This window comes from Dermacentor albipictus, chromosome 1 (genome assembly GCF_038994185.2).
Source record: "Dermacentor albipictus isolate Rhodes 1998 colony chromosome 1, USDA_Dalb.pri_finalv2, whole genome shotgun sequence".
NCBI classification, from domain to species: Eukaryota; Metazoa; Arthropoda; class Arachnida; order Ixodida; family Ixodidae; genus Dermacentor; species Dermacentor albipictus.
Window position 1 is genome coordinate 317,856,546 of NC_091821.1, and position 14,973 is coordinate 317,871,518.

Sequence of the window (14,973 nt, forward strand, 5' to 3'; positions counted from 1 at the left end):
CGCAGAGGTAATGGTGCGGGTACGGCTGTTGCGGCAAAGATAGAGCGCGGTGCATTAATCCGAGATTTACAATGCGCTCCCCGCCAAGCATGCGGACACGCCGCGCTCGCGATGGCCGCGGCGTATTTGGGAGGCAAAAGAGGCGCGCGCGACCGGCTCACTGCCGCCGTCCCACGCGCCGCGCCAAGGTCAGCTGCCACGCACTCGCGGAGACCGCGCTACCGGACCTGCGGGACAGCGGCAGGGCGCGCGCGCTTCGAGAGCCAGCCCGTGGAGCGGACGCAGGGTCGTTCTGCCCCAGCTCACGCGTCTTCACTTCGCACGTGCGCGTGGGCACGTGGATGGCCATTCACCGTGGGAGCAAGCTACATGGCAGTCGCTGCGTATGCAATAACAGAGCGCAAATTTGAGAGGGAAAGTAAGCTTTATTCACATAGAACAAACGGTCCCGAGTACCGACTTGGGACCACATACCCGCTCGAAAGCCCCGCCCTCGCTGCCTTGTCACTTATTGAGCCGCGCGCGCGCGCAGGCACATGCATTGAGCCCTAGTCGCTCTACTTCTCTCATCCGCAAGTGCTGGAAGTCGCTCGAACACTTTCGCTCCTGAGGTCACATCGTACGCGAAGCCATTGGGCAAGCGTCGAAAAGCAGTGCCGATGGAATGTGAAAGTCGTGATACGGCCGCTCCGTTCCCAACGCGCATTTAGCTCTCGGTGGCAAGCCGGGCATCCGCGCGCGCATGTGTTTATGTTGTGCGTATACACCTGCAGAATGTAGGCAATGCCTCCATCGCACTAGCGACCTGTCGCAGGGCCCAGCGTCGTTTCCCCCCCCCCACCCCCCACCCCCCATCACGGGGCTCGGCACAACCTTTGAATTCGAGACGCCAGCATGGCGAAGAATTTAAATAACAGAGAAAAGAAGGAAAAGGTTCCCGTAATACAGATAATGCAAAGAAGAAAAAGGAGAGAGTACGCAAGTCAGCGAAGGGCGCGGACAGCAAAGTAAAGCATTTAGTAAAGCAATGAACGGGGCTAGTTGGTAGACGTGACACGTCTTGTTCCTTTATACGTTCGTCCATTAGTTCCTCCGTCAGTGTAACACTAAGCGCAATACAATCATGAAAGTTAAGAACACCGCACCATCCAAGGGACGGAGCCCGGCGGGATCAGAAGGTTGACATTATGGCTGGACCGCTCCAATGTTACCCTTTCCCCATAGGAAATAAGAAAATGCTCATCACACTTGGCTGAAAAGTACTTCTGTATGGGCTAGTTGATACGACATATTGCAAGTTTAGACAGAACGGAAAGACGAGAACAAAGATATCCGTACACACAGGACGGCGTTCGCCTTCTGTCTATGCGTTTCTCTGTCTTCGGTACTCGCTAAATTGTAATACGCTCATCATGAATATGGCGTCGCGATTTCTCGTCGCAGCCGGCGCGCATTAGTCGAGTCGGCAACAGTTCCAAGCGAAAAAAGAAACTGTGTCCGACACTGTAGGGAACTTCAATTGCACGTGAGTCAAGTACTCCAGTCGCTTCACTCATACAGGGTGCATTTGCTTGTTTCCTGCAGCGTCAATACACAGTCATTACCAAAAGTGGAAGAGGCGAGATTAGCATGTGAGATTAGCAAATATAGAGCAAAACCTGGCCAAGAATGAAAGAGCAAAAAGAATAATATGAAATAGAACGACTGGGAAAACCTGCACTCAGTTCATGGTCGCAGGATGCTTTTAGGCGGCTAAGTGCTTGAGAAGCGGTTCGGACTTAGTCTTCAGCGGAACACTAAGCAACTGCGTAACTTTAGGCCTTAAGGTGACGCGCCTATCGAATGGCCGTCTTCATATTATCTTCTTCATATTTTATGTATACGTGCTTGGCTTGTGGTAATGGCGTACACCTGGCGTTAACGAATTTCAGTACGTGTTCGCTGTTAACTTATTTTCGCTTTTGCGTTCTCTTATTAAGCAATGCATCTTTGCACTATTCGTCAGTAATCTTACATTTTCAGTTCAATTAAATGTGCAAAAGGAAACAGGATATCTCCCACAGAACCACATAAAAGAACCGCGGTAGCCGCGAAATGTCAACATTCGACGAGAACGTGGAAGCCTCCGTGCAATGCCAAAGCAGTTGTGAAACAAGACATAAATTCATTATTTTAAAAACGCTGGATCAAGACACGCCCCTTCTTCGGCACAGTTGTTCATTGCAAGTCTCCATCTTCCTGTGAACTTGCGTATCGGGCACATGAGACATCTCTCACACTCGCATTCGACAGCACCTTCGATTCGAGATGAACACGCCTTTTAATATAACAACCGAACAACAAGGTGGGTATCGCACTACCACACTGGCATTTATGGACACAACATGGAATTAATCTTACCCACTGTCACGACATTCGACTTGCCTCAAGAAACAATTCCACGTAGCCATCGTATGTCGAGTGGGCACGCCCAAAACAACCGGCGTCCGCAAGTACATTCACGAAGCGCCCCTGGAACAACGATGAAGCGGCGGTCCAGCGAGCGAGACAGAGAGAGAAGACAGTCGTACTATTATGGGAAATGCTCACAGCGCACCTCGCATTGTGCGCAGACACACAAGATGAAATGCCCACGCTGGCCGGTTTGGACGCGCGCCGCCTGCCCTCTTTGTGTTCATTTTCTCCTTTTCGCCTCTGTGTAATGCGGCAAACCAGCGACGCAGGAGACCCGCCGTGATGGATGGCGCTTGCCTCGGAAGCCGGCAGCTCGGAAAAGGAGACATCAGCCAAGAAGGCGCTGGACGGAGTGCGCGGGTGACCAGCACAAAGGGTATCAACAGGTGCGCCCTTGCGCGGACGTATGCGCGAGAAACAGGGCGGAACTTGGCGCGCGTCCGCATAGGTCGCGAAAGGTTAACCTGGTGCACAGGCTGGTAGCAGCCCTATGCGCAGAACTGGTGAAGCTTAGGCGAATCGAACTTCCGTCGCACGAGACGGGCTGAAGCATCAAGTCGACCGTGATCTGACCAATATTTATTCTGTGGTGGAAACCGTGTATGAGATAAATAAATAAATAAATAAATAAATAAATAAATAAATAAATAAATAAATAAATAAATAACACTAGTGCATTACTTAACTAGGAACGTGCGAAAATAGCGGTCACGAAAGAAATAAAAAAGAAAGAAAATGGAGACGGCTGATATGCGATATCATTAATAAAATTGCGTCCCAAACCTCGTGTAAACGTCGCCAGCGACGTGTACACTGCGTTCGCTCCATCGAAACTTCGAACCAGTGCAGGGAACCCCGAAAGGGCAGCACCATTCCTCGGAGGGAAGCGGTGAGCGCAAGTTCTACACCAACAAAAGACAGGCCGCGCAAAAAAACAAACAAAAGTGAATGAAGAAGTAGAGGACGGAAAAATACCAAGAAAGTGGTAAACCGTGGCCACAGCGCGACGCAACAGACGACGCATATCGCTCGGGCGGCGCTCAACGAGCCGTGCTCAATGCTCCGATGTGCCTGCCCCGGCTTCTTCTCGGCGTCGCCCTTTTGAAAGAGCACAAGCCGATAGGGACGAAAGGGCTCTGGCGGCGGCAGTGGCCCGCGATCGCGCCACCATTGTCATCGTCCTCGCGAATGGGCCCGAGCAGCAGCCGCCACCGCGTTCGGGGGAAGAAGACGCGACCTGAGGCCGTTTGCGATGCGAACGCGACAATCGATAATTGGTGGAGCCAGTCGGGTGGAACCGGCGCGTCCCATTCAGAGGAACCTGCGCCGCCGCCGCCGAGACGTCAGCGCCGCTACAACGACGTCAAGGGGCCGCCTTTTGTTCTCCGCAATCCGCGTATACGACAGCTAACAAAAGCCGCTGCAATGCCTCCTCCATTCGGTCGAGCACGTTTATGCCTTCTTCTTTTTCTTTATTTCTTTTTTTTACACCTGTTCCCCGTTCGTACAAAACCTCACCTCATCTCACTCCGCGCAGTTAGTGCGCTCTGCTCGAACATTTACTCCTGAACCTGTTATTCTGCTCGTTATCTTGCGCCAGTATTGTGTACCTTTTGTAGCCCCCGATATCCGCTCTTTCCTGATCTGCTCGACGGGACACAACCCGACGATAAAAGGACTCCTCCTTCCTTTCTCTGCGAGCAAGTGCAATCTTCTATATTTTCCTGCGCTGTCTTGGATGATCCACTCCCTCGTAGCTTGTTGGGGTACCCTTTCCGTTTGCCAAGCAGGTCGAAGAGGCGATCAAAGAGAGGAGGACGGTGTGGGCGGAGAAGCAGAAGAAAGAGCGGGCATCGTTCGCCGCGTCGCTCGCGCTGACGGCGAAATCGGCGCTTCGTTAGCCGGCTGTCGAACTCGCACTCACTGGGCAAGAGGACTCCTTCCAAAACAAACGACGGCCAGAAGGGGAAGCAGCAGTTCGGGCGCTCAAAAAGAAGTCGAAAGAAAGAAAAAATGAACGAGAAGCCAAGCAACAACGAGGGATGCGCGAATGACTTGTTCGAAAATAGCAGGCATTGGCCACCACCGCTCGAACGGATCATTTGAGATGCACACAGTGGAACTCAGTTAGGAAGCCCGCGTCGAGACAAAGGGGCGCGCGCTGCCTGCCACGCCGAACGCGACCGGCGGGCCACTTCCTGCCCCGTCGTTCGCGGCTCCGCAGCCGAGCCTCCCTCCCGCCTCCCGACGACCAGTTATCCCCGTCACGCGTGTGCAGGCGCGCGCGGCGCCTCATCATCGATGCGCCATGGGACATCCCGGCGCTGGAGAGCTTGGCGTAGCCGTACTCTTCGAATGCCACCCTGGTGTCAACGATAAAGGACCGAGAAACAGACACGCACTTTCTACGACAATCACGTTTCTTCTTCTTCTTCTCGCCATTTTGTTTGGGAACAACAACGGCAGCAGCAAGAAAGAAAAACAAGCATAAGAAAGGACGATAATAATATCCTGTGCGTGGGATTTTGTGTGACTACGCGCATATCGTACGCGCTTCTTGCCCGCAACCAGAATAACTCTGTGATGATGTTGCACGCGTTTAACTTTGGAGCCATGGAAGGAACTGTGGAAGGAACGCACAAGTAATGCTACGCGAATTCTACAGCCGCGCGAGCTTGCGCTCTCTCGCACAAGCAAAATTCAGTGTTTCTGCGTTCTACCCCAAAGACAATTCAGGACATCGAGACTACCCACAACAGTCCCCGCTCACAGAGTCTAGCCATTCAGATTTCATGTGCGGCCACGCGCTCTTACCTGCGAAATAGCCTCCCTTGACCATCGTCGACGGGCAACTGTTGACTACGTGAGAGAGCCGAGAGAAAGCCCGAGTCTCCCACGCTGGTGTGCACATTGTTGAAATACTAACATGGACGGGAACACCCACTTCGTGCTCAAATCGTTTACTTGTCTGCAGTGCACTTTTTATTTTCCCCTTGAGATGAAGAACTGCTTGTGGAAGTCAGGTTGTCAGGTTATCCCCCCCCCCTCCCTCCCCCCGAATTCACACTTCTATAAACATATTCCTTTCACAATAGGCATGTTGTTTCCATTGACACCGGAACCCCTGGGCGCAATGCGCGAAAATATTGCACAGAGGGCCGCGAAGAGACAGTAGATATTCTCCGGATGGAGAGAGCTTGCAAAAGAACGGTAGCTACATTTCAAACGAAACTACAGTAAATCGCCGCATGCTAGGGTCAGGCGGGCTGACTGCTCCAGACTCATCGAAAGGCCAACGACAGAAAACTAAGGAGTATGAATCGCGAAGCGCGAGGTTTGTACCGTTACTAACCAATCCAATGAACATGCCGGCGTGAAGTCAAATTCTACAGGTACAAGGAAAAAAGGAAAAGCGTTCCGCGAGTGATTTTTACCACCGACTATGAGTGCACTACGCGGGTACCAATCCAGAAGGCGAGACTAAAGACTGCCAAACAAGGTGACTACACTTTCAAAAAAAAGGAAAGGCCGAAAAGCGATGGATGGAACAGACGATCACGATCAACAAGGCGGGTGGCACAAAGCAACTCTGTGACTCACGCACAGTAAGATGCAGCAGCTGTTCACGTCCTCGCGCAGAAACCAAAAGATGCTGTGGTGGTCGCATACTGACACCGGCGCGAGAAAACGCGAGCGTGGGTGGACACGGCGTGAAAGCAGGCGAGCATAGCGGCGCCGGTCATTTCCGCAATCGAAAGAGGAATCGCGGCGCTTCAAGACCGAAGCGCGCTCGACAGGCGGGTCCCCCTCTCCGACACCGCGGAATCATTATCGGCCCCATAGCGCGAGCAGAGGAAACGCGCTGTAGGCCCGAGCCATTTCCTGAAATCATTATACCTTCTCGCTCATCCTCATACTGAACGTGAAAGAAACAAGCACAGGCTACTGCGAGGCTTTGCTACTCGCGCCTTCCGCTTCGCAGCTCCTTGCCGGGAAACGACAGCAGTCGGTGTAAAAGTCGCAACCAAGAAACGCAATTCAAATACCTCGTTGATCGACAGTCGAGGTGCAACCAAATACGCGGCGTTTCTGCACCACAATGCCGGCGTGATCAACCCGATCTTTGGCGCTGTGCATGCACCCCATGCGTTGCACGTGATAGACGAATAGGCTGGTGGCGCATGCCGTATCGATTGAAGCATAGCGGCCGATTCCTTCTTATCAAAGCGAATGGTACGATGCGCTGTAGTCGTGGTCGTCGCAGGCGGATCATTAAGGGAGAGACAAGTACGCTTGCTGCAATGAGGGATGTTTACTTGATCGCTCAACAAGAGAGCACCCCCGTCCCCTCCCTGCCTCAATCCTTCCTTCCCTTCTAATTTTCAATATATGAAAGAAAGAGAACGAAATTCGGTGAACAGAAACTAAGGACGTGGCGACAAAGGAGAAAAAAATATGATTCAGAAATCGACGACGATCAAGCCATACAATTTCACTCAAATAGATACATCGATGAAAATGGGAAACAGTGATTTATTGATAGACATGCGATTAAAACGCGCTTCACATTCGCAGTAAAAGAATGAGAGAAGGTGAAATGGCTAAAGAAAAGACGGGGAAGGTAAGCAGAATAAATGTCTGGTTGGTTTCACCGTACTGGCGAGAGAAAATACGAGAATCGAGGAAACGATGACATGAAATAAAAACTGTCCCCGAATAGGTGCACTGAGGTGCGTGACAGTCAGTCACTCAGACCCATGCACTACTTTCAAGAAGCCCACCCCGACTTTCCATATAAGGACACATTGAGCATGTGTGCAATCGCGGACAACATTTTCGTTAAACGAACGGGGTCCAAGATGGTCGACGCTTTACACGAAATAATTGCGTCGTGTGCTTGCCCATTGATGCGCACGAAATATGACTGCACAGCTCTGAGCGTCAATGAAGTCTTTCCCGGAAGACAGCCCCCAGCCCCGCTTATTCCGACAAGAAGACGTTAGTGTGGCCACCTTGTGCAAATGTCACTGCTCGTATCCCTGGGTGCGAGAAAGCATTCCAGGCGCGTCTCATCTTTGTAATTCAAGTGCCCTTTGTTACAACTAATGGAAAGCAGTAAAGAAGGGCACCCTATAGATAAGGCGCATACGGTGACTGCACCGAAATTCTGTAGGCTTCCAATTAAAACAATGAAGCAGTCATATGCCCATTAAGGCTGTGCGTTTGCGTGGCCTTAGGTCAGAATGAATGAGGCAAGATGTAGTGCTGACAATATGGCAATACACACATTCGATTGAAGATGAGTTTTTGTAAGCAACCGCAGTTTCGTCAAAACAGCTTAGCTGCTGAAGTAATCGCTAACTTCAGTTTTCTGAAGTCAGCCATGTGAAGAGACAGAGGGAAGGAGGCAGAGCCTCTGCAAGCATTCAAGTTCTAGGAAGCCGGCACACCTATACGGTTCGACGGCTTCGCAAAAGTTTCGGCAACAAAGCGGCATTAGTGATAGCATTTAGCCACTCCCAGCTGGGGCAGATCATCCAGCATAGGCCATCGCATCAGCCACATTTCAAGCGATGCGGCCGCGCTCTCCTACGACACCGGCATAGCTGCCGCAGCGCTTGTTTCGACAGCGGAAAAGAGAAAAGTATCGAACGGGGTGCAGTCAGCCGACAACGAGGCGTGCAAGCGGCGAGGTGGGCTGGCGGAGGAGGTCGGCCATTCATTCACGACGAACGGACAACAAAAATAAACAATGCCGCGTCAACAACAACCAAGGAAGACGAGGCAGCTACGCGCCGAACGTTACAACGTCGAGCGTAGCAGCACGGGGCACGAGAAACGAACGAGGGAAGACGTACGGCACCATTCAGGGATGCAGTGAGCGCGCTGCCGCGGCGGCTCGCACCGCACGTACAGGTTTCGTCGTGCGACAGCAGCAGCCGGAAACGCTTGGCCTCCTCGCCCGCGCACCGGGTGGCGATACGTCAATCGACGGAAATCAGGCAGCGGGGAGACGGACGAGGGTTCAATTAATCACGCCATCCCACCGCCTCGCTCGGCGACAATAGCGACAGAGCGAAGGGGTCGCGCGTCTAAGGAGACCCGCTTGGCGGTACGTCGGAGCACCTGTACCGCGAATGGAAGTCCAGAGTTCACGGAGACTTCGGAATACGAAGGGGGAACGGACGGACGCCCATTGCAATCTTCCCTTTCGGAATATTTATTGCAGCTTTGACAAAGACCGCCAACTCACGCAGATGCCATTTTCGCTGGCCCGGCTCCAACGCCAGGAGTTGAGCATGGTGGCATGCCCAGATAAGGTGGAACTCGCTAAACGAGGATAAGCAGATGACGCTAGTTTTTATATCGGAGAGTTTTAGATTAGGAGGGCGCAAGCGTTGGAGCCCCCTAGCACTGAGGAGCCCCCAACGCTTGCGCACCCCTAATCTAAAGCTGTCTACTAAGAAGTTTTCGAAATGGGGGACCTATAGTTAGGCGACGCTATCGGCTGGCGTACAAAAAGAAAAAAAAATACCGATGGAATCTCGGTTTTTCAGAAGCAAGGCTGCTAGGGGACGCTGTTTAATTCTGTAAATCTCTATTAAGAAGTAGTTTAACCACACCGTATAACCTAATCTGATATTGCGCCGACCAATGAAGCCCAGTGGACAGATCTTTGAACATGCGAGACCTCTCACAGAGCTATGAGTCTTCTCCGCCTCCCTTTACATGTGTGTACGCGTGCGTAAGTATTTTTTAGCGTGCGTATTAGCATTTTTAACGCGACGGCGTTAAGGAGCCCGTGTCGCAGGAAATCCGACGTTGGCGTCCCAAAATATTTTTGAATCTAACAAACCCAGGCCGTTTATGTGACGCAAGGAATTCACTGAATCAATTGAACTTGTCAAGCTTAAATTAGCGGGAAAATCGTAAACTACGACTTACACACAACCTACAGACATGATAGCTCTCGCATTGTAATTTGAATATACGAGAAAACACAATTCTGTTACGCGAAAACTCAAACCCCTTTTCCAGCGTTTCTTCAATGCACAGACCGGAGACCGCGTCCGCCATATGCACACGCCGGGGCGTATCTCTGAGTGAACGGAGCGGCGCGCCCGCTTCCTTGATACACTTCCAGATGGCGTTTGCCTCCGCCGCATCGCGGCCCATGCAAGAGGCCGCGTTTCGACCAGAAAGCCCGCCTTCGTGCATAGCGTTCGTCGCGAGCGCTTCTCGTTGAACATTGTGGTTACATGCGCTGCAGTTGCCGGGACGCATGAGAAGCAGTCAGAGACCTTTGAATGCCATCGCGTTCCACTTTCAAAGGCGAAGCTTAAGCGTCCGCCAATTTTTTTGAAGTAAGGTAGCAAAGGGCTCCCACGATCGGTATTGCTCTTGTTACGGACATTTATTCAGCGCTATAACTGGTCATAGGACACCGTGCAAGTCCGGTAGTAACAAATACGCAATTTTGGAACATGAACAATTTCATCATCAAATCAAGCATATGCGAAAACAGACGGTGCAAAATTTTATCAGGTATACACTGCTCGCTTTACCAAGAAACAAAACGGTTGCCGTGACCTATCTTGGCCTCAGAAAGCTGAGCTGAAGCTAGACATAAAAAAAGTTACAACTGCTTTTCTTTGCTGCCCGCATAGTTTTATATTTGCCCTTACTTATGTCGTCCGCTACAATGGTGACGCGACTGAAGGTCCACTTTCGATAACCTCCGCATTTGATCTAAATGTAAGCTAACCTGCAATAGTAGAAGTCGGCTTCAGTAAGTCGCACGTAACTATACTACGCATAAGCGATAGTATAAGCGGATACTCATTCACCACTATTTTCGCACGCTACGTACTCAGTCACTCATGTACACTCTTATAATCACACCCCCTCATACCCCCCCCCCCCCCCCCCCCTAACCCACGCTCACACATCTTCACTTTCATTCACGCTTATCAGCACCCTGACTCGCACTCGAGTTCCCAATCAGCGGTATCATTCACATAAATACTCCTGTTCGCTCACATTCGCCAGCAGTCCCTCATGTCTACTTAAAATCATGATCACTGGATTTCGTTCGTACTCACATTAATCGGCGCTCACTATTGGTCACTGACGCCCACGCAAACGCATCGACACTCGCTATCGTTCATAATCACGTTCATTCACGCCCCTAGTCACTCACTAACACCTTATCGCACGCCTGTGAAATGGGTGTTGAGCAAAGTATAAGTCAGCAGACTCGTGGGTAAGTATGCCTATCGAGCGCGCCAAAAGCTCATTTGTTACCGTGCCTACAGACATGCACGAAATACTTCGCGTAGGCATCGCAGCATAATCTATAGCCGCCGTTCTAGAAGCTGCGGTACACCGTGACAACTTTCGCTGTACGCATCTCTCCTGTTTGTCAAAAGAGAACGGATGGGAAACGTTGGCTCCCGAATGAGATAAAAAGTCGGAAAAAAAAAAGGAATCTATGCACAAGAATCAATTTAAAAGAAAAAAGTCGCCCAGGCGCTTAAATAGTGGAAGAATGCCATTTACATTGTCCGAAAGCCAAGTACCAGTTGGCGTACTGTTAACGGCCTCGGTTCTGCTACGTGCACAGCACCGGCTGCCGACACCTTAAAGCGCGAGGCATCTCCACTCCAGCGGACTGCGCGCAGACACTTCTCGGAAAGTGCACCGCAGCCAGAGTCCTCCAACTAGCTGCGTGCTACGCTCGACGTCACAGCCCCGACGCCGAGCAAGAGTCGTGCACAGCGTCGAAACAAAGCCGCTCGGTTCCGCGCGCACGCTGCTGCGACCGCCCACGTGCACCGCGAGGGCGACGCACACTCGGCCCGAAGCGAGCGAGCCGGCGGAGACGGGTCGAAATTAACGTCGATCAGATGCCTATTCTGTCGGAACGGAGCGCCGTGGCTCTCGCGCTGCGGCCCACCGACGCAGCGCGTAGATCCGCGCAGCCGCCGCCGCATAAGGACAAGGGCACGCCGAAGGCTCCACGAACATCGTCGAGATGTTGATCGATCACCGTCAGCGCGCGCGCCGCGCTCTCTCCGGCGACCGATTGTTCCGGGCATCGTTTATTGCCGCTTCTTCCCAGGGCGGTGACGCCGCCGCCGTCCTACCCACTTCTACGCCGCGCCGAGCTCAGACCCTCTAGCGGCTCCCCACGTCCTTTACTTTACCTGGCGCTTTGCTCACCGGCGCGGTTCGCGATCAACGACTGTGATCTGACAAGACTGTATGGGAGGCGAATCTCTGTTAAGACATTTATACTGTGTTGAAGAGTTTTCTGCGGAGCTAAATGCAAAGAAAAGCAAGAGAAAAAAATAGAAAAATACACGCGTTATAAAGAAAGAGGGAATGGGAAATGGAAGTAGGGAGAAAGATGCGATGTGGTAGCACGCAGATTTCGAGAAATTCCAACAAAGCCTGGTATACCAGTTCGGCAATGACAGCGCCGACTAGTCGCATCCTAAACTACAACCTGCAGGTTTTGCACGTTAGTACACGAATTAGTACACGAGTTTTTACTCACTAAAGATCGAGCCCTGCTAACAGACTTGTCGCCGAACAGAACGCAGTGCCAAACACACCCAACACAAAAGGCAGACTTTCCTCTTTCGAGAAGTTTCTTGTCAATACTGCCGTTAGGTAGCATCCCGATCCTAAACGGCTGGTTGAAGTATCCACCTGCATCGTAACTAAAACAGCACCTCTTTCAAAAGAACAGGTGGCATATTTCCAGATGTCCCCTGTAGCCTTCAGCTGTTGGTGTATTCAGTAGCCAAGACAACGAAGCTAGCAACGCTGCGTTGGCGTCGATGACACGGTAATGGGGAACGAAAACGGTAACCGTGCCGCACGCATGCATCAGCCAGCGGGTATTAACGATGTTTACGAGCCGCAAATTGCTGGCATGGAGAGCAATGGCTGACGCCGGTCGCTACGCGCTCGTTTCTCGTTTCTTCGCAGTGCCCACGGAGGCGACGTTCCCACACGCTCGACTTTGCATAGCGAATGTTCTGCGCCGTACTGAAATCATTGCCCGTTCCAAATAAGCGCACTCAACACGCATGCCTTCCGCTAAGAGGGCATCTATTGTTACCACGGGCGTGGGCCTGTATACTCGTACATCACAGAAAACAGAGGAGAAAAAAAACATACGCGGTGTACAGGCACTGCCTCAGTATACAAGGCGAGGAAAGACTACATAATGCTGTAAGCAAGCACCAAGGGATCTTTCATTAAGGGCGCTTCACTGAGGAAGCTTTATCCGCAGTGAAGCCTTCCTACCGAGCTAACGAGCGTTTCAGAATTTGGGCCTAAACTGCTTACGGTAAGGGGGGGGGGGGGGGGGGGGGGAGTTTGATCTAAATGTTGTCGCTAGAGTGCCCTGTGCGAAAACTCAAACTAGGTATTTCGACAGCACACTTCAATTTGCCATGCAAAACGACCATCGAAACGCGTCCGTTAGCACGTTCAAGCCCGTGCTACACTGACAACGAATCGACCTGTCAGACACAACCACACAAGAGGCAACACAGATGGACAAGACCCGCCTCGCACTGGAGGTGATATTGTGATTATTGTGCCGGTGACATTGGGAACTACTGCGATTATTGGGCCGGTGAGCGCCGCTCGCAAAATACTTTTGCGAGATCTCGCTGCTCCGCGAGAAGACGCTTTTTGAGGAGTATCCTAACGCACGACTCTCATTGTCTTTACAGGCGACAGCCTATATAGTGCAAGTATTAAGTGCAACGAAAGCCATTATCACATGCTCTTTTCTTCTCTGGTTTATATTTATAAAATCCCAACCATATGCATCCAACAGGTAATGAAGCCAAGGAAGATATATGAGAAGTTATTTGTAGTTCGGTGGAAGCCGAAGCCACAATATTTTCATTTTGTCATTTCCCCTTTGCTTTCTTTGTGTTCATTATCCATTGACTCCATACAGATCTGATTAACAAAAAATCGGGCCCCCTTCTCATATATATGGTAGTAACTGGATTTTACCCAACAGTTTCGGTAGATGGAGCGACCTCTTTCAAGGTATCCCCAATGTTGTCCTTAGTGCCACTGTTTGTTGGCTTCTTACGATATGTTTAATAAAAATCGGGCCCCTCGGTTAGCCCCTTTCTGCTCGTTCATTACATAAAGGGGGTCTCGAATCCGGCAACACTGATGCCTTCAGGCAGCATGTGTGGGTTGACTGACCAGTCGCCTTCACTCAAAAAGATCACGTGCTCGTGAGGGTTGCGGCGGGATCGATGTGCCACATCCGCCGTCTAGGTTAGCGAATGGTGGGGCTGGCTAGCACTCCCAGGGTTTAGTTGTAGCGGTAAATCATAGGAGGAGGAGGAGGAGGCAAAGGGGAGGAAAGACAGGGAGGTTAGCCAGTGTAAGTACCGGCTGGCTACCCGTAATACCCAAGAAAGTGGATAGGGAAAACGGTGCCGCGGTAGCTCAATTGGTAAGAGCAACGCACGCGTAGTGCGAAGACGTGGGCTCGTTATCTCACCTGCGACCAGTTGGTGTCTTTGTTTGCTGGCTTCTCATATATATATATATATATATATATATATATATATATATATATATATATATATATATATATATATATATATATATATATATATATATATATATATATATATATACACAACGAGAAGGCACACGAGTAGCGACCGACGACGGTGCTTGACCGACTGTAATGTCGGGCCGGTTCAGAATGCGCAAGAAAATCTAACACCATGCGACATAACGTGCGATGTGCAGGCGGCATTGCCAACGCTCGTCATCGCCGCAGTGTCCTGCACTAGTGAAGTCACATGACCAACGTGACACGGCGACAGTAGCGAGAAGTCGCACAGCCGCAAACGTGCACCGCTATACCACTGCTCATGAGGGGACGTGCCCTGAGTGAGTGCGATCCAAGCAAGGAAGATGAAAGAAAAAAAGTGCAACACTACAGACAGTCGCGAAGACCACAGAAGAAGAATGTTCACTTACCACTTTAAAGTCACGGCTGAATTCAGTCGCTTTTCCCTGTAAAAGGCAAGAAGAAAGGTCAAATTAGAAAAGCAAACGTCAAATTGATCTAAAGAGAGAAAAATAAGAGGCGAAAGGCAGGAAGGTTAACCGAAATATAAGCATCCGGTTTGTTGCCCTACACGGGGGAAGAGTAAGGGGAGAGCAAGAAGTTCAGAGGGAGGAAGGACATGTACAAAAGATATAAGAAAGAAAGAGATAAAAGAAAGAAAGAGTCAGCAAAGAACAGTTATCTCTGTTCGAGAAAGCCATTAAGTGTTTCTGTTTTCTACCTACATGTCATACATGTTAAGAATCCAAAAACATGAGGTTGTAAGCTCCGCGCCCACGATAACACCACGACGGTAAGCTTCTGGACAGCTTGTTAACAGGCAACACGCAGTATAACGGGCATATCGCGCCGGACTTCTCGTTGACTGACATAATACAAGACAACGAAAG

The 14,973-nt window shown here is 50.9% G+C and overlaps 1 protein-coding gene and 1 long non-coding RNA gene across 10 annotated transcripts in view; one reads left to right on the top strand and one right to left on the bottom strand.

Moving 5' to 3' along the window:
* Positions 1 to 14,973, top strand: part of LOC139054517 (uncharacterized) — a 149,943-nt gene that overhangs the window by 133,586 nt on the left and 1,384 nt on the right. The gene's annotated exons all lie outside the window — the stretch shown is intronic.
* Positions 1 to 14,973, bottom strand: part of LOC135904029 (AT-rich interactive domain-containing protein 3C-like) — a 247,089-nt gene that overhangs the window by 107,065 nt on the left and 125,051 nt on the right. For all 8 annotated transcript variants that reach the window (XM_065434597.2, XM_065434606.2, XM_065434615.2 and 5 more), the window contains one exon: positions 14,494 to 14,529. In XM_065434597.2, the coding sequence (XP_065290669.1) occupies positions 14,494 to 14,529 (36 nt within the window). The remainder of the gene's footprint in view (positions 1 to 14,493; positions 14,530 to 14,973) is intronic.